This window comes from Megalops cyprinoides, chromosome 24 (genome assembly GCF_013368585.1).
Source record: "Megalops cyprinoides isolate fMegCyp1 chromosome 24, fMegCyp1.pri, whole genome shotgun sequence".
NCBI classification, from domain to species: Eukaryota; Metazoa; Chordata; class Actinopteri; order Elopiformes; family Megalopidae; genus Megalops; species Megalops cyprinoides.
In genome coordinates, this window is record NC_050606.1 from 5,658,722 (window position 1) to 5,677,732 (window position 19,011).

General features: G+C 43.0%; 2 protein-coding genes across 2 annotated transcripts; both read right to left on the reverse strand.

Annotated features, from left to right (window-relative positions):
• Positions 1-228: 228 nt before the first annotated feature.
• Positions 229-6,223, reverse strand: LOC118771355 (V-type proton ATPase subunit d 1-like). Its single transcript, XM_036519320.1, has 8 exons — positions 6,014-6,223; positions 4,810-4,981; positions 3,957-4,135; positions 3,238-3,317; positions 2,205-2,282; positions 1,570-1,746; positions 860-937; positions 229-576 (listed from the first exon to the last, which is right to left on the reverse strand). Exons 1-8 carry the CDS (start codon positions 6,141-6,143, stop codon positions 415-417), a joined length of 1,056 nt encoding a protein of 351 aa, XP_036375213.1. The 5' UTR covers positions 6,144-6,223; the 3' UTR covers positions 229-414.
• An 8,799-nt stretch (positions 6,224-15,022) lies between these two features.
• On the reverse strand, positions 15,023-18,567 carry asip2b (agouti signaling protein, nonagouti homolog (mouse) 2b). Its single transcript, XM_036519530.1, has 3 exons — positions 18,429-18,567; positions 15,653-15,741; positions 15,023-15,208 (listed from the first exon to the last, which is right to left on the reverse strand). The coding sequence occupies exons 1-3, from the start codon at positions 18,565-18,567 to the stop codon at positions 15,023-15,025; spliced, it is 414 nt and encodes a 137-aa protein (XP_036375423.1).
• Between the last annotated feature and the right edge of the window lie 444 nt (positions 18,568-19,011).

Consider the following 19,011-nt stretch of genomic DNA (forward strand, 5'->3'; position numbering starts at 1 on the left):
TGTATGGAACTGCCATTAAAGTGACAGCTCTGAGAAATTACTGCCTGGCTTCCAATAACAAGTGAGCCTGCAGGTGTGAGAGAATAAGCCCCAGGTTTCATTGTCATCCCAGGCTGCTAAGTATATTTACCTTTTTCTCGGAGATCGCCTGTGTTTTCTGTGCTAGCAAAAACTCCAAGCCTGGACCATTCACTCATTATACTATAATTTTATTCATTTTGTCTTATATCAGGTGTTCATCTGTCTGTGTGAGTCATATTGTGAACAGCAACAGTGATTTGGTTATATTTGACCATAATTTTGATCATCTGGATAAGTGAACAGAGGGAATCAAATCTTTGTGGAAAAGTCATTCTGCATGGCCAGGCTCATCAATCCACAGCCCTAACAAAGCCCTGATTTTTGTCCCTGGGGCTAGAAAATTGGGATGTAGTTGTCGATCTTGGATTTCTGTCTCTGTGAAATGCACTCTGCAATCCACACAACGTTCCTGGACTCCTGCTCCTTCAGCTTGACGTAGGCATAGAACACGCCGAAATGGAACTGATTCAGGAATGCCAGGGTGTTCATTTTTACCTGCAGGAGGGAGGAAATGTAATTTTTATCAGTATGTGAAAGTGTTGATCTTAATCCTATATGTAATATGCCATAAAAGGTTTGCCTTAGTTTTTAGAGTCCGTGTTTATTGACTGTTTTACAATAAAAGCTGTGTATATTGCATGAAAATAATAAACTTCTGACATGTGTTTGCCTGCCGGCTGTCAGTCAATATATGGAATATGGAATTACACTAATAAAGAGCTCGTATTTATGATAGAGTGAAATTTCATCATGTGTGTTACTATAGTTTGACTCTTACTTCATATTCAAAGAACCTGTCCTCCAAGGTCTTGTCTGTTGAGCCGGGTGCTGATCCTTCAAAAATGAGTCTGTATTCCTGAGAAAGGAGAAGTTCAAATAATACTGTCTTTACATTTACCAAAAGTAATACATGTAAAAATCTGTCATCCAAAAATTTCAATAATATATAAATATATTTTAGATCTGCATAAAATATACTCTTTAGCCAAAATATACCAATTTTTGCCAGACTCATGTAAGAAATATTATGTAAATATAAACTTCTTATTTTGCTAAATATTTTCTGCTGAACAAAGTAATTCATAACAATTCTTAAGCATCATAGCATGTCAGAATGACAGAAACTGACGCATGCTTAAACAAGGTTACTGTCCGTCCATCCATCTTCCCTCACATTTTCATCCCTGTCCTCCATGTCGACAGTTTGAGGGACACATGTTTCAGTGGTCATTATGTCCAAGGTTGAGTCACATAGTTTATGGGGCACATCTACAGATAAGTCACAGTGCATCCACAGTTCAAGAGACACAGTTTCGTGGTCTGCCTGTACAGGATTTGGGAGACTTGCAATTTAGAGGTCAGCGTGTGCACAGTTTGTGAGACACACCGTTCCGTGGTCCGCTTGTCTGTGATTTGAGAGACTTTAGTGGTCGGCCTGTTCCCGATTTGAGAGACCCAGTTGACCTCTTGACGGTGGGAGAGACTTACAGCGTAGTGGTCAGCCACGGCTTTGACCTGCTCATAGTCCTCGGCATGGGCCAGCATTTGGAGCCCCTCAGGGTGCAGCCTTCCACAGGTGGGGTACAGTTTGCACCTCTCCTCCCGACTCAGGTCTGTCCCAAACGAGTTCACCGTGATGATAAAGGCTCGACGGTCAGCCTCAAACTGTAATACACACACACACACGCATGCACACACACACACGCACCATGCATAAACACATTTTTACATATTCATGGCATATAAACACTCACATGAAATGAATAAACACAAACAGTTAAATGAATCCAAACATACACACATATAAATACATGCACAGGAAAACGGAAACATTGACAGACTATTATTAAGGTAAGAGAGTTTGAGAAAACACTTCAAATGTCTTTTTGGTCCAGTTCTTCATGCAGGGCACATAATGGCACCCTTTTACATATAACTGTGGTTCATAGATTCCCATCTCTGCACAGGTGGTTTAAAAAAATTCCTGGCTCTAGATAAAAAATAATTTAAAAACTCAGAGGCTTATTAGTTAGTTGTAATTGATGGGCAGTGTTTAGAAGGCCTACAGTTATGTAAAAATTTATACAGAGACACAAGACCGAAGAAAAATTGTATGAACTCACCTCCAGGATAGGGCACATGACAGTCTCTGTATCCCCTCCTGTTTCTTTACAGAATTTGTAGAATGACTCTATGTAAGCCTGAAAGACATAAAGTATAAAGTATCTGAGTGGTGCAAGTGTCTGAAGGCATTTGAGGGAAAACCAGACCTTTTTCTATTCGATCATCAATTCACTAGTTTTATAAGTGATGACGATAACAGCCATAATCATGATCATGATTGCCAGCTCAGCAGAAATAGTCATTGTGAGCAGTTTAGTAGACATTACTTGTTTAGTAATGAAAATAAGTTTTTTCTCTGCACTTGAATCAACAAGAGTGAGGGATTCGCAAAGCTTAGGAGTCTGTCCTAGCTCCTGCTTTTCAAGTTTGTGAGCGAGCATCTGTATTTTGATAGGCTAGGCAGAACCAGCATGTTGCCGCCCTCCTTTGACCTTGTTGTAAAAACACAAGCGCGTGTGAAACCCTGCCACAAGCACTGACTAATACAGATCGGAGACCTCAAGCCATCAGTCCTCTGCACAGCGGGGGCCGTAGGTCAAAGGTCGTCAGCTCAACAGTAATCCCCTATGCATGCTCTCTGCGGCTGGTCCCGGGGTTGCCAGCTTGGCTGCAGCTGAATCCTCCCAGACATTTCTTATAACTGTGCTATGCTTACAGTACTGTTAAAAGACTACAGTTACATGAGTGGTAGTACTTTCTCTCTTTCCTTCTTTCTTTCATTTACAACTTTCCACTGCTCTGGGAACAGGAATAAAAAGCAGAGACTTTTTTTAATAGGAGTAGAACCAAAAAAATGAAAGACTTTCATTAAAAAATTTGTAAACTAGTCAAAACTTATATGCTAGTTTATGACCTTGTGCCAGCTAAATAGCTTTGCAAAGAAAAAATAGACAGTTTATACCAGCAGCTATTACAGGTTACAAACTATTTTAGTGTAAAAATATAATTTGCATACACTGTACATAAATAATGTGACTTGTATTTTTGCCCAGAACATGCACAAAAACAAAATTTTGATGTCCCGTTTAGTACCTTGTAGAGTTTGTTTCTCATGATCTCAGCATTCATCTCATCCAGATCAACCTCCGAAAGAGAGTCCTGAAAAAACTGAGCTAGGAAAGAGAAAAACATCCCCAACCCCACACTGAGTAAAGGAGAGGTCGCTGCACACCAAACCAGCAATCCACCATTTACAGTGTTGAGTGTTGACATGCTCCTGACATACTGTACCTGTTTGAAGACTGAAGTGATACAATGTGAAGTGAGAAGATGTAATATATAAACATTCTAGAAAGCTACCTTAAGAAAGGTATGTGAAGGGCACATCTCTTCTGAATAGGACACAATTATATGCCCATGCTGAGGGGGCTAAAGAGCTTGTAGTCTCTCGTACATCTAGTACATATGCCCTTTGAAATGCGGACTAGGATACATAAACTCTAGAAGTGGGGCCCTTGAAGAACAGATTAAAAGACATAAGCAAGCATAATAGGCTACGCTCAACGTTCGACAGAGCTGTGTGTTGTATTTCAGACGCGCAGTTTGTGGGAATGGTGAGGTGTTTGTTGTGGCATTTGCAGTAAGTCAAAGCATAGCAGCCCTGCACCATTTGCTAAAATACTTTTATCTTTCCTTTAAATGTAAGTCTTTTCTTTATTTTTGACATTGGTTTCACCTAACTAGCATTGCTTGGTGTCACTGCCCCTGAAGAGGGTAGTATAAGGCAGGTGAATGAGGAGGTGGGACGTTACCCAGGGGTGTGTCCACCAGGATGGCGTTGTAGAGCTCGGCGGGCGTCTGGGCGATGCTGACGGCACCCATCTGCTCGAAGCCGCCCAGCGGATGGCACCGGGGCAGCACCTCCGACACGGGCCTCTGGCGCAGGGACCCGGTGATCAGCAGGATCACGTTGTCAATCATGTAGCCGTAGCTGCAGGGGACATCGAGACGGAGAAGCTGCACTTTATTACATTACATCATTACCATGTAGCAGACGCTTTTATCCAGAGGGCCTTGCATAGGTTACAGTTACAGCAGGGGTGGAACTGTAGTGTAGTGGTAAGGAGCAGGGCTCATAACCGAAAGGTTGCTGGCCCCATTCCCCGCTAGGGCACTACTGCTGTACCCTAAGGCATGGTGCCTTAGAATCACAGGGTGCCTGAGAGTGGTGAGATCAGGGGACCCTGGCCGACCTGCCCGCCCTTATTCCTCATCCCTGGTGGAACCCACCTTACAGCTGTTACAGCTGATTCGCACCCCAGCCAAAGGGCTCAGCCCCCACTCAAGATGGGTGCCTTGGTGACAGAGCCACTCAGAAGCTTTCTGCAGTGCTCGTAGGTGGCACTCTGACAAGGTGTGGCAGTGTAACATACTGGTTAAGGAGCAGGACTCATAACCGAAAGGTTCCCCATGGGGGCACTGGTGCTGTACCCATGGGCAAGGTACCCATGGGCAAGGTACTTAAACTCAGTAAATATCCAGCTGTATAAATGGATAACATTGTAAAAACCTGTAATTTATATAAATCACTCTGGATAAGAGTGTCTGCTAAATGCCAGTAATGTAATGTAATGTGCTAACAGCAAGCAGTGGGGTGGGCCTCACGTGATGTAGTCGAGGAAGGTGGAGAGCGGCTGGAGAGAGTGGGAGCGGAGGCAGCGGAACTCCGCCAGGAGACGCTCCTTCAGCTTGTCGTCAATCCGTGACACGGTCAGGTCCTCGCTCTCGTTGTTCAGGAAGTTCCCGTAATCCGTGCTCTGCAGGTGCAACTTCAGATCTACGGATTAAACCAGACAGTCATTAATCAGTCAAATCTACTAGTCGAAAAAAAAAAAACAGGTGCCACAGAGTGGACATGTATTAAAGGTATGAAGATTAATACATTTAGGCCATACTGAAAATTGAGTACTTTATGGTTGCCTGACAATGTTTCTGAGATTAATTTAGCAAAATGCACTCTTATTGCCAACAAATATAATGCTAATGCTAATAACAATAATAATAATAGCAGGTATCCTTTCCCAGACTTGTTTAGAATGCGCGTAACTCAATTTATTGGCAAGTGAGCATGTGTCACGGCTGAAATTTATCTGAGCTGAATGACACTGTAAATTCTGAATTTTCTCCCTGTCATCGTTAGGCTTTCTCATGTATCATCTGTGACACGGCCGTGGCTCTCCTGTCTCTCTGAGGGACATGCAGATACCAGAGTGACATTCATTTTTTAACACTCTTCGTTCTCTGAGAGAAGCTTCTACCATCCAGCAGCCACACTGATGATCCAGCATGATCTGTTGCTAATGAGCACGGTACTCTAAACCAGACCTGCAGACGGCCTGCATGTGATTGTGAATAATAAAAAAAATATAATATAAAGTTTCCAGTCAACTATTTAAAGCCATGTCACATTTTTCTGAGAATGGTTCTCGTAACAAAATTGACTCTTGGAGTGATTCAGTCATCTGCGGGGTGTTACTCACACCCCTCTGTCATCCTACCCACAATCCATCGCTTCCGTTTCCTCTGAAGGATGGTGCAGATTTGGGGGGAGTACAGTTACTACGATGATACACTGTCACAAGGTTTCATATCCTCCTCTCCTCTCTCAAACTCATCCTTTTACACGGAAAAGCCCTGTATTCGGGCAGTCAGACCAAACCAAATGAGAAAAAACACAGGCACAAATGCCAGCATGGACAGATGAACACATAATTTGTAGGATCATTTAAAACAATCAAAAGTCGAATGAATGAATTAAATCTAAATTAATCAGAGACATCCCTCCGTTAGCACAGTTCTGTCCTCTAACCTTCCAGAGTCTCGCACTGGGCCAGGTTCTGGTAGTCAGCTCGTGTCAGGATCCCGGCCTTGAAGCCCCTCACCAGGCCTTCCAGGTAGCCGTTGTCCACGTTGAAGCTGAGCTCTGCGCAGCTCGACATCCTGCCTCGGGTCTGTCTCTGCTCGTACTTGTCTCGCCGGTAGCTCCCCGCTCTGTGTCGATCGCCCGACCACCTCGCTCGCTCGCCAGCTCCACTTCTCCCTTCTCCCTCCTCGGGTCGCGGGTCAGCTGATCGCACCCTCTGCTCTTCCTCTTTGTGTTTCATGGGTGATTTACGCGTTCCTCTCGCTATTTTTAGCAGCTTCATAACCCCTGCTATATTCGCGAAGAAATCTGCAGGCCTCTGGTCAGTGCTGCTTAGTAAACATGCCTATTTTGGAGTCAGTATGGGGTGCCCACAGAGGGCCCATGGGGATTTGCCCGACAGTTAAGGCGCAAATTTGGCGATCAAAAGGAGCAAAATTTACAACGTAACAAATTTTAGAGCTAAAACGGAATGTTAAAGATGAGAGATGCGTCTGCGTTCAATCGTGTTCAATGAAGCATCAGGACTATTTTTAAAGTTGTGCAAAATACTTTTGTGGATGAATGGGTGCTTTTTGACAACCTATTTTGATTCGTCTTCTCTTTCTCTAAATGGTTTTCTCGTTTTTTTCATGGTTTCCTTTCAGGTCACAAGTTTTAGGAAACATTGGTTGCTGTTTTCCAGCTGTCTCGCTTGTTTGGTTTTCCCCATGGAGAGTAAGTTACATTAACCACTAGAGGGAGCCATAGCCATTTCATGCTTTTGAGTCTTTTTCTTGCGGGCAGTTCTTTGCCCTCCAGATTTTGCTGGCGAGATTTACGAACTTCCATTTGCACATATGTAATGCAGCCACATCTGTGTATCACATTCTTTAAATGCTTTAAAAATTGTTTATGTTATGAACATTTCAAAACATTTAATGCTCCGAGGCTAAAGTAAAACATTAAATATTGAATTCATGAGATATTCATGTAAGAACACATCATATACTAACATATAAGATCTGGGCAAATGTCAGGAAAGTCCATGATTAGCAAACAATTTTTGATCAATGTTCTTTAAGTAGTGGTGGCATCTACAAAAAAGCAAGCATTCTCAACAATAAGCAGCTCCAGTCAGATCTCATAAATAGCAGTTCTGACTGGGGTCAGGCTTGGCATATGCCCATGGAATGTAAATAGGAAGATCCCTCCCCCAAAGATCCCTTTCTCTGATGCAGTTAGATGTGTCCTGCTATGTTATTCACTATTCATTCCTCTAATTTATTGATTGAAACAGAAAATATTACAATATGGCAACCAACATATGTAATCTATAGACACAAAGAAAATATGTTCCTTTGTCCTCCACAAGTCTCATGTATGTCAAAGAACTTTGTAGGATGTATAAAATTCCAATCATATCCGCAATTTCATCGGCTCTAATTGCCATATTGTTTAACTTGTACGCATCTCATTATTAACTTGTTTGATAAAGGGTTGACCAAGAATCATGCACACCTCATTTATTCCATGTCCATATTCCATTTTTTCAATTTTTGATTTTCAGAACTAATAAGTAGATTTGAAAATTGTGCATTTTCTTTTGCTCATGGAAAGCAGGGTGTTAAAGGGATTTTATCAATATGTCAGTATTTCAATATCAGGCAGAGTGATTACATATGGCCCACTATACTATACTACACTATACTATACTATACTACTAATTAGACATTAATTTCCATGGGTGAATTTTTTTGCATGTTACACACAAATTGACTTACTTTTATTTAAAAAATGTGGAGAATTGGATATGTCAGACACAGCTAAAGAAACAAGGGTAAAATGTGTGATATCAGATAGGGAATATATGCATGCAAAGTGTCATGGTTGTGTGTCTTATGGTTTGAACATGTTGGATATTGGATTTTGTTCCTTAATCATTTGACCATGTGCAGCTACCCATGGGGTCCTTTCAGATCCAACTCATTGTGCTCTGCAGATCTGACAAATTTTATACGTTTTTTGTGAAACCGTCTGGATTTTATAGACATTTTTCAAAAGTGTCAGATGAAAAAGAAAAAAATGTGTGGAATAAAAATAAGGTGCCTCTCACCATCGGGACTTGCCCCCCTGACAGTGACACGGAATGGCCCAGAGACGGGTTTGAGCATTTCAGTGGGATTTGTGGGAGGGGGTGATGGAAGACTGAGGAATAAACGAGTGGTAAATTATTGCACATGTGAATCCGTACAGACCAAACAACTTTTAACGAGCTCTTCTCCCCTACTGCGATCTGCGTTTCGGCCCACAGGAATTCAAAGCAACTCTCTCTCCCTGTCTCTGTCTCTCTTACATACACTTTCTCTCTCTGTCTCTCTCTCATACACATACTCTTTCTCTCTCTCTTAAACACACACACTCCCTCTCACACACATTCTTTCTCTCTGTCTTTCTCTGTCTTTCACATGTTCTCTCTCTTACATTCTCTCTCTCTCTCTCTCTCTCTCTCACACACACACACACACACACTTCTCTCTCTCTCTTACACATGCTCTCCCTCTCTCACACTCAAACACATACACACTGTCTTTCTCCCTCACACACTCTCTCTCTCACACACACAATCTTTCTCTCTCTTACACACTGTCTCTTTTGCTCTCTTTTTCTCCCTCTGTCACACACAATCTCCCTCTCTCTCCCTCACACTCTCTCTTTCTTTCTCAGCAGACAGTTTCATAGGAACCTGTGAACTTGGTGAGTATGGAACACATAATGTGTTCAGTGTCAGTTACCTATTGTGGCCCAGCGCTTTCTTCTACTCCCTGAGGAAATCTGAATGTCAGAAATGAAGCCGGGTAAACATATAGATCCCAGCATGTTGCAGGAGAGAGCAAATTTCACACGGACCAGGCCAGAGTACAGCTGAAATCACCCCTGCTATGCTCTCTCTCATTGTTCTTTATCATGATGTGAAATTTATTGCAGAGTGGGACAGTTCACATAGTCTATGTTTAGCATGGGTCTTCCTGAGGGTGAAGGAAGGGAAGAGCTGGCTCCGTTTGTGAAAACGTCTGCATGTTACACTTAACAGCGTGACATGTTTGTGGAACACTCCTCATGTGAAACCTAAAGTAACAACATGGATTGAGGGTGACGTAAAGATCTCAGGCAATGGTCGTGTTGATTCAGGGCAAAAGGTGAACGTCAAAGTATTCGTCAGGATGGAAGTGCAGATTTTTGGGGTGGGGTTGAGGGGAGTATTCAATCTAACCTCTACGGAGAGATTTGTCCTTAACGCTACAGAATTAATCTAAGCAAGTGTAGCATTTCTTTATTCATGGAGAATTTTTTGTTCATTTTAGTGATCCCAAACTCCAGGAACTGGAAAAAAAATACATATATAATAATACATTGAGCACCATGTCAGGTAGAATGAATTCCCTCCTGTCTCAGTGGACTGTGGTATCTGAGATGGAAAATGGCAGGCAGAATTCCCAGGAGAAAAACCAACACAGAACCAATAAAAGGCGCAGATTTACAGTAGTGAAAGAGGAAGGCACAGCTGAGAGAAATAGATCAGAGATCATCGGGATGACAGCTGTGTCATTCCTTTGCACTTAATTATGGGTTTTTTATGAGGGTCAGCCTCTTGGGGACCCCCTGTTAGATGTCGCCCGACTTCTCCACAGGTCACATCCCTTGTGTAGCGGACTGCTGGTTGCCATTACTTGTTTTCCATCCTGCAATATGTTTTTCTTTCATTATGTAACTGTTCAAACCCCTTAAATCTGCGAAAGTAATTGGATCATTCCCCGATGATATATACAACCCAGGTCTGTAATTGCCTTGTATAATCAGGTTTGTTCTCTCAGAAACAACCCCCTGACCTTACCCTCAGAAGAAGGCAGCTTACTGTAGCCTCATATGTGCTGGTACCCCCGGCTGAAACCTCAGTCAAGAATGTGGGTGTGTATGTGCATATGTGTATGCATATGCGAGAGTGTGTGCGTACTCTCATGAGCGTATAAGTGTGTGTGAGTGTATGTGTGTGTGGGTGTGTGTGTTGGTGTTTGTGTGTGTGTGTGTGTGTGTGTGTGTGTGTATGTGTGTGCATGTGTTTTTGTGGCAGAAGCTAGTCAATGAGTCTATGTGTGTGGGTGTGTATTTGCACACGTGTATGCGTATGTGAGTATGTGTGCTTGCGGCCATGAGCATATAAGTATATGTGAGTGTATGTGTGCGTGTGTGTGTGTTAAAAGATTAATGGATGATCCACTGTTCCAATGTCAAAATTTGGAACTGAATAACAGCCCCAGAATCACGTTCAGAGGAGGAGGCAGGAACTTGAGGGAAATGAAAATGGATGATAGCAGAATTAGATTTAATGGAGAGGGTCTGAGCGGTTTGTGAAATATGTCTCCTCCGCGTCCCCACACACAGAGGGGGACAGAGGTCCCATCTTCTGGAGGGAGTCAAACGCCACCATGAAGAGCCCTGCGGCTCTGCACCGTTCGTTCTCTCCGATGATTGGATGAACGGCCCCAGGGTAAATGTTCTGTTGGCCAGCAGGGCAGCGCCGATGCTTTCACAGAGCTCCCATGTAAGAATTCAAAATAAGGATGGGCAGCATTGTGGCGTGGCAGTAAGCACCACAGCGTGTAACTGCAAGCTTGCCGTTTCAGTTCCCCGTTGGGGCACTGCTGTTGTACCCGTGGGCAAGGTTTTTAACCTGCAAATATCCATGTATTGCACACATGTAAGAATTGTAACCAATGTAAGTCACTCTGGATAAGAGAGTCCGCTATATGACAATAATGTAAATCTAATGTACGGTTGTAGCCCCGCCTCAAACACCGCCATCTGTGGCATCTCTCAGTTGGGCCCGCGTGCACCATTACCTATTTAAACACCACAGACGACAGCTTCCATAATTAATAGCTGGCTATGAAACTACTCTGTTTACACAGGCTGGAGTTCTTATTGTGATGTGGTATGCGGCCGACCTCTCCTCCGCTTTTATTTAAGCGCTCGGTAACACGCTGGGTCAGTCTCCCGCAGGGACCGTGCTGTATTGCTTCAAGTGACCTGGTCGCTGTCACTGCAAGAATGCAGCTGCTGCTCTGCCAAGTTCTGCTTCTGTCTGCTCGGTCGATCGGGGGGGTCGGTGCTGATGACGGCACAGCACCGTACAGGAACGCGGTCACAGACTTGGAGAACGTAGCCAGCAGCGGAGAACCGTACAGGAACATGGTCACAGACTTGGAGAACACAGCCGGCAGCACAGAACCGTGCAGGAACACGGTCACAGGCTTGGAGAACGTAGCCAGCAGCACAGAACCGTGCAGGAACACGGTCACAGGCTTGGAGAATGCAGCTATTGGGTAACGAGCCACACCTTACTGATTGAGGCCTGACTAAATGCAGGTGTGGCTGCAGAGCAGGGAGAAAGGCTCATTGTATCCCTGCTGTTGGCGCATAGGCTGGTTTTCTTTGTTTTGTTTGTTGTATTTTAAAATAAATTATTGTTTGTTTTAAACTTTGGTTCTTTTTGGGCTCGTTAATGAGGGAAGTGTCGGCCAGCTTCTCTACAGTAACTGATCAGGGAAGTGAAGGAATCAACGTAGCATCAGAGTAACACTTTATAGGACGCACGTTCAAACAATAGCTTAGTTCTAACTGTACCGTACCAATGCGTGGGAACAGCTCTCATATAGATGTCTTATGTAACCCCGGGTGGATGCGACGCAGCCCACACACTGAGAGAGGCACTGAGCACACTGGCTTCCTGCCCGTACGAGAGGTCATTGTTGTGGAAGTGATACCTCTGGCGCTGTGAAGCATTTAACCCCCTTAAAGCCTCCCACCCCTGGATGAGAGTTGAGCCTCTGTGAGCCTGTGTGTTTGTGTGAACAGCGTTATGGACCAAATTGGTGAGATGAGAGATTTAGTATGGTACTTACTGTTGTGTACCTTTGAGAAAAATTTTAAACACTTCACACATTAGATTCAGATTCAGAGACTGGGTTCTCCTTTTGTGCTGCTCCACTGCCGCTGTTTAACATAATATAATGTCTCTTTGAATTCCCCTGTAAGGTCTCGGTTACAGGGTAATCACTTCTTCTAAAAGCATTTATTAAAATGTCAAAAATCTCAGGAATACTTTCACAAGAATGTGTCAACATACGTTGCTTTTATTTTAAACTTTACAAAAGCTTTCACACAGGTTCTACATTACATACATTGCATAATGTAAGTTGGCTTCCATATTTCCATCCGTGTCAAAAGCGCTGATGTGATGTTTACATACGCCTCAAAATTCAACAGCAACCTGATTTCCGGGGGCCTCCGCAGAGCAGTCAATTTTTTTTTGCCCTCTTCTTTCTTCCTGCATCACACCTGTCTCTAACACTGCATGATCAGAGATCTCTGTGTGTCCCTCTATTGCTTGACTTTTCCTTATTTAATCCAAAATATGTCTTTCTTATTTCCTGTGATTTAGGGCTTTCTGAGGTGAAGGATTGGACACTTTTTTCAAATTGAAACATAAATTGTACGTTGTGATGCAGTGATACTCAAACCCCAAGAAAATCTTTGCAATTCAAAAAATATATTTAATTGCCACCACCAATCATATTCAATGTATATCTCCTATAATGTAATTATATGTTATACTCAGAAAAGATGAATCAGTTGGAAGAGTATACAATTTGCATACAACTAAACATGTTCATGTGGACATTCCGCACATGAGCACAGGATCGATACCTTCCACAACAAGTTTAAATGCACATTACATTTATGCACATTTATAGGGCACTCTTATTTCAGTATTACCTTCAGGCAACATATAGGTTGGATCAACTTTATGGCAATATGCACGAGGCTGCTTTCTTGCAACAACAAATGGGCATTAAAATATATTTTTAAAACAGTCAAATATATTTTGCTATTGTTTCCCATACATGAAAAATATTGCTATTGTTGCCAGAATAACAGAGATGTTCTTGAAGCTTTTGCAAAAGTACACAAAAGGGAAACGAGACTGGTGCCAGGTGTGAAACGTGTAAGGTACGATACTCAAGATGCTTCATCTCTTCAGTCTCAGCAAAAGAAGACCAAGAGAGACTTGAGGTTTTTACCATTTTAAAAGAGATTAATAAAGTAATAAAGACTAGAGAGGCTATTTCAATTTGAGCTCCATCAGCAGAGCAACAGACAGGTGTAAATGAGTAATCGGTAATTTCACACAAACACTATTATGTACGTTTTCATTCTGAGAGTTGTTAATGCGTGAAATTGTTTACCAGAATTCACAGTGGATGCAGAGACCTTTAGCTGTCCGGAACAGGCTTCAGAAATATGTTGCTTACTCTAGAGCTAGAATATAGGCAAATGACAAGCGTAAGTAAGAATGGGCTTCCTGTCATTAAAATCCTCATGTTCTTACTAATGAACTGATGTTGCTTCTTCGGATTTTATGTTAAAACCTGCATCTCGGTTAGAACTGTAACGATTCCAAGTTGGTTCCGCAATAATAAAATGTCAACAAATAGTTGGCTATGACTGCTGAGATTGACTGACTAATTTACTAAATGTGTCTGGACTCTTGCTCTAAAGACTGTGGTGAGGGCCGTAAGCACAGGCTGTCTTTTCCCATAAGCATCAATCTTTGTTGGATCCAGCCACCCTTGTGGGAGTAACATGGACAGTTCTTTGAGGTTCTGAGGCTTACCATTGATGGATGAGTCAAAGACACACACATGAAATAGCGGCCTTAGGAGTTTACATGCCAAAAAAGGCTTTGAAAACGTAAGACGTGTTGTACTGTTCGCTGTAGGACACCTCCCGTTCTGTGACTCGCGAAGAAAAAAAAATTGTAAAATAAAAATAAATGAGAACAGTGTGCGTTGTTACCATGTGCAAGATTATGACGGAACCCCTTGACTGGGGTCTGGTCATGCAATCCCCTAAAGCAGAGGTGTTTAAACCTCTCCTGGAGGGCCACTTGTCCTGCATGTTTTAGATCTCTTCCTGCTCCAACACAGCTGATTCAAATGATCAGTTTGTTATTCAGCAGCTTCAGGAGTTCATAACGAGTTGATCATTTGAATCAGCTGTGTTGGAGCAGGGAGAGATCTAAAACATGCAGGACAAGTGGCCCTCCAGGAGAGGTTTGGACACCCCTGCCCTAAAGTAAACCAACAACGAGGAGGCTTTTGGGTAGTCCTATTCTGGGGCAGGAATGAGTGAGGAGGAAGTTTCCTGTGTGGCTAGTCTCTGTGGGAGTGGGACATTTACATCTTCTACTGATAGTGACAGCCCAGCATCCAGCTGTACGATATGACTGTGAGAGTACAAGAGTGGTTGTGGGTGTGGGAGTGGGGTCTCTAGATCTTCTACCGCTAGTGACAGCCCAGCCTCCGTCCATAACAGATGAGTGGGAGAGGGTATGCGAATGGAAGTGGGTCTGAGTGTGGGAGTGGGGTCTCTGGATCTTCGACTGGCATTGATGCCCCATCTTACGGCAGTAGCAAGTGAGTGGGAGAGGTTCAATGGTCCAGCTGCAATGGTCCAGCCTGCAGCTGTAGGATATGACTGGGAGAGGTTTTGAGAGTGGAAGTGGGTGTGGGAGTGGAGTCTCTAGGTCTTCTTCTGTAAACAGTGACCCAGCCTTGGGCAGAAGTAGATAAGGGTGAGAGAGAGTGAGAGTGGGTGTAGGAGTGGGGTCTCTGGGTCATCTACTGACAGTGACGGCCCAGCATCCAGCAGTAGCAGATGAGTGGGTGTGGGAGTGGGAGTGGGGTCTCTAGCCCAGCTTCCAGCAGCAGTAGATAATCAGGAGAGGGTTACCAGAGAGGGTGTGGCTGTGGGGTCTCTAGCTCTTCTTCTGTAAATGGTGCCCTAGCCTCCGGCAGAAGCAGACGAGGGTGAGAGAGAGAGAGAGAGAGAGAGCGGTCGCAGTGGTGGGGGTCTCTAGGTCTTCTTGGGGCAGTGCCGGCCCAGCCTCCAGCAGTGGCAGATGATGTTGAAGAAGCGGCAGTGGCAGGTGGCGCAGGGGTCGCAGCAGGGCATGTTAGGCACACAGCTCTCCATCACCCGCGGGCACCGCCGGACCGGCACCGCCGGCTGCTGCTTGGGGTGCTTGGACTGCTTGGGCTTCTGCGGGACATGAGTCATGCCGGTTAGCCCGTGTGTCAATTACCCGGAATTTCATAACACAGGGAATGAAAAGCACCTTGTGAAATCGCTTCCTGTTTTTCCCACAGGCAATGCTAGTCTGTTGTGCTGAGCTTGTGGTGAGTGTTGCAGTTAGTCACAGTGGTGAGACCGACCGGGGAGACTGCAGTGTGGTATAGTGGTAAGAAGCAGGGCTGGTACGATTCCCTGTTGCTGTTGTACCCTTGGAAAAGGTACTTAACCCATATTTGCCTCAGTAAATGTCAAGCTTGTAAAAATGGTAACCTATATAAGTTGCTCTGGATAAGAGCACCTGCTAAATGACAGTAATAAAATGTCACTGTCACTGTGGTGAGGAAGCTAGTGAGGAGTGGAAAAATCTGTTTGATGTGAAACGGGTTACCAGCCGACTGATATTGGACCTACAGCGACACGATGCAGCGCCGATGGTTTCTGACGATGCGGCAGTCCTCTTCTGGCAAACAGTCTCTTCGGCTTCCCCTGGCTCCAGACACCTTCGGGAGAAATTACAATACCCTCAGCGCTTAAATCTCAGCTCATAAAGCAGGACGAAGACAGCCCTGACCCTGGGCACCAGCATTATCCCGGTTTTACTGGCGCATTCACACACCCATTCAGACCTATGGAGGATAGTCATAGAGGTTTCATTTCCTGCCCAATCAGAGGCTTTTATTAACTGGTCTGTGGAGAGCCATTCTGATCCCTGAGGCCACGATTACTTATTGCAGCTTACAGTATTTCATCTGAGCCCAAACAAACAGTATTTTCATCACTTTACATAGATTGAAATATCACAAGCAGTCTGAGTAGGGACAGTTAATTTATATCAGAGGGCACAAATTTTGGAATTTATTTTTTATTGTACTTCAACAAAAATACATACATCCTCAAGCCATCTTCTTTCCAATGCATAAACACTAAAGACAGTGAATTTCCTATCACTCTCTGATGGTAACAACTCATGTCTTTCCAGTTACACACTTCACAGTTAGGGTGGAGGTTCAGGTCTGGGCTAACTGTAAATTTAGTGTATCCTTTCCAGTCCTGAAGTTAATGCTTCATAAATATAACTCACGGTATCATATCATAGATGCTGACAATGTGGACACACCATCACCCATCTTCATCAGAAAAGAAAGCACATCACAACCAACAAACCCCTGTTGTTATAGCCCTTTCACAGCATATTTTGATTTTCTTATGAAAAATGAACTTGGGTTAGAATATGTGCTGCATATATTGGATGGTATCTTAAATCATTGCCAGGTCTGTACATTTACATATGTGCTGGTGTTGTAGAAATATTCTAAAATTGTACCTATTTTCAAAAGCATTCAACAATATATTTGATTAGACAAACAATGTAATGCTTACAGTTGGGAATTCATATTTTTTACACATGTTGACTGGAACATATTACTCCCTCATTTAGGATATAATGCAACACAGTTACCTGCAGGGACACCTGTGGGGATTTCATACAGATTTGATAGAAATCCCATTAGAAACAAAAATATATAAATGATCTTTATTGAGATGTGAGATGCCTCTGTCAGATAACCAATTACCAGATGTGATCCACTGAAGCAGATCAGCTGAGATCAAAGCAGAACAAGGAATGAGGCTTTAAAATACTGGGGTACCTAATCCCAGAACTGGAAGATATTTACCATACATGGCCAAAAACACCAAGCAGCTCACAGAAACTGCTGAGGTGGACTGCAAAGAAGCTTTATTCAGCAATCCAACAGAATTAAGGAGATGAGAATGTTATTTTTTTTTCTTCCCCGTTAGACTGTAATCACCTTACAATGGGTGAAAGGTGAAACCTACTAAACTCCCGCTGGATGGAAACATAACCCAGTTTGACCATTTGTGACGTGTTTAGGTTATCCAGTCACCGAAAGGACTCTCATTCACTGTGAAATTGATGTATCATTCCAGTTATCAGAGGCGAACTGGGAGAACCTGGGTTTTTCAGTGTTCATTAAGTGCTGGGGAGCAACCCAGTGTGACGAATACCCCAGCTTCGGTACTCTTCCTCACATTTAGGAGGACAGTCTAGCGCCCACTACTGGCCACATTTGTATGCATCCAAACATTGCAATGTAAATATTAATGTTTATGTTAGTTCCAAAGACATGAGATCACATTAGGGACTTCTACACTAGCAAATATGCCACCGAGAGGGCAGATCATTTACTTTGTTTCAAAATGGGACTGCCAAAATGAATGAATGGATGAATGAATGAATAAATAAGTAAGGAAATAAATATGCAGCCAGTATCACAGTAGGCACATTCAGCTCCATATGTCTGTATAAACATTGCAACGCGCTAGTTACAGCCCAATTCAGCCACGCAACTGCTGTTAAATGTTAGCACAGTTTTGTGGCCAAATGTCCCAAGCATTACTAGTCATAAAAGACCGTAGAAACAATTCATAGTAAATTAAAAACAAATCTAATATTTACCTGTTCTTAACACAAGGCTTCCCACCTTCCGTTAAAGAGTTGGTTTGCAAACACACCTCCTCCAGAGAGAGTGATCAAACATGTTTAGTTTGTTCAGGTATCACATTAGACTCATACACTACTACACAGAGCGTGTTCCCACACTTTGTTATCAGAGGGGCCATTAATAACTGCAGCTACATTCATATATCGAGCTTTGGCATATGGTAATGCCATATCACCAGCGGTTTACAGCAAGCATCTGCCTCGAATTATCCAAAATAAATTAGTAATCGAGAGGACAACAGATTGCATGTCATCACATATTAGCAATACGGCGCACAAAAAAGCGTCGTATTATTATCACATTCCACCACGAATACACTATGTGCACAATATACAAATATATTTCCGACCTTACAGCAGTGATTTAAATTATCATAAAGGGAAAATTGGTTATAATAAAGCGTTAAAAAGGCTCCTTTTAGACTTTTTTCTCTATTTTGTTATACGAAGTATTACAATGCGGTGATGAGGTTCATAAGAACTAGCTTTAGTGCGCATTGTGATTTTACCTAAACGGAAAACAAACAAAACGCTTGAAAATGAGCACAGGTTGATATGAAAAGATGCTGAAACTTTTGATAATATATCAAGGTAAGTATAAAGCAAATTCGTAGCACTTTATTTAAGGGTTATGTTCAACTTTCAATGCAAGAAAAGTCTCACCTGTTTCGACCGACTGCAGGTCTTTGAATGACACCTCATTTTCATGTTTTTTGCTGACATCGCGAGTGCTTGAACCTTCCACCACTGAGTGAATGGCCACTGTTAGGAGACAGACGCAGACCAGATCCCTCCACAACATTTCTGATAAACTGCAAGATCTAATGTTTCAAAAAAAAAAAAAACAAACGAAAATGAAGAATTAGAATGGACCGTCACGCTTGATTAAATGCCGCCGTCCCACGTTGATTGAATTCGCTCTTCTGGCTAAAAGATGATGCTAAAATGCATCAAAACAAATGTAAAGATCTACCCACTTACTGTTGGATATGGATGGAGAAAATGTTTCCGTATCTTAGATTATATTCTAAATTGGATTTCCATTCTGTGCGAGTCTAATAACCGAGGTACAGTAGTTCCCCGCCCACAGATTCTTCGAGTTCTAACTGGTATACAGGGACCTTAGCTTTGGCATTTCGCCCGACAGGACGCAGATCTTTTGGATAACGCGGGGTTGACGTAGATCTGCGGTCACTGACCTCTGTTTAGATCAATTATCACAAGGAACCGCAATATCCCCTGTTGA

What these genes read in the sequence shown, in the direction of transcription:
- LOC118771355 (XM_036519320.1), bottom strand. Translation starts at nt 6,143, where the DNA reads ATGTCGAGCTGCGCAGAGCTCAGCTTCAACGTGGACAACGGCTACCTG. An exon ending in ACCTTCCTCGACTACATCAC is followed by an intron (nt 4,136 to 4,809) that starts GTGAGGCCCACC and finishes TGTCCCCTGCAG; the next exon opens with CTACGGCTACATGATTGACA. An exon ending in ACAGGTTCTTTGAATATGAA is followed by an intron (nt 577 to 859) that starts GTAAGAGTCAAA and finishes TCCCTCCTGCAG; the next exon opens with GTAAAAATGAACACCCTGGC.
- asip2b (XM_036519530.1), bottom strand. Translation starts at nt 18,567, where the DNA reads ATGTTGTGGAGGGATCTGGTCTGCGTCTGTCTCCTAACAGTGGCCATT. An exon ending in CCTGCAGTCGGTCGAAACAG is followed by an intron (nt 15,742 to 18,428) that starts GTGAGACTTTTC and finishes TTTCTCCCGAAG; the next exon opens with GTGTCTGGAGCCAGGGGAAG. An exon ending in CGGCGCTGCATCGTGTCGCT is followed by an intron (nt 15,209 to 15,652) that starts GTAGGTCCAATA and finishes CATGTCCCGCAG; the next exon opens with AAGCCCAAGCAGTCCAAGCA.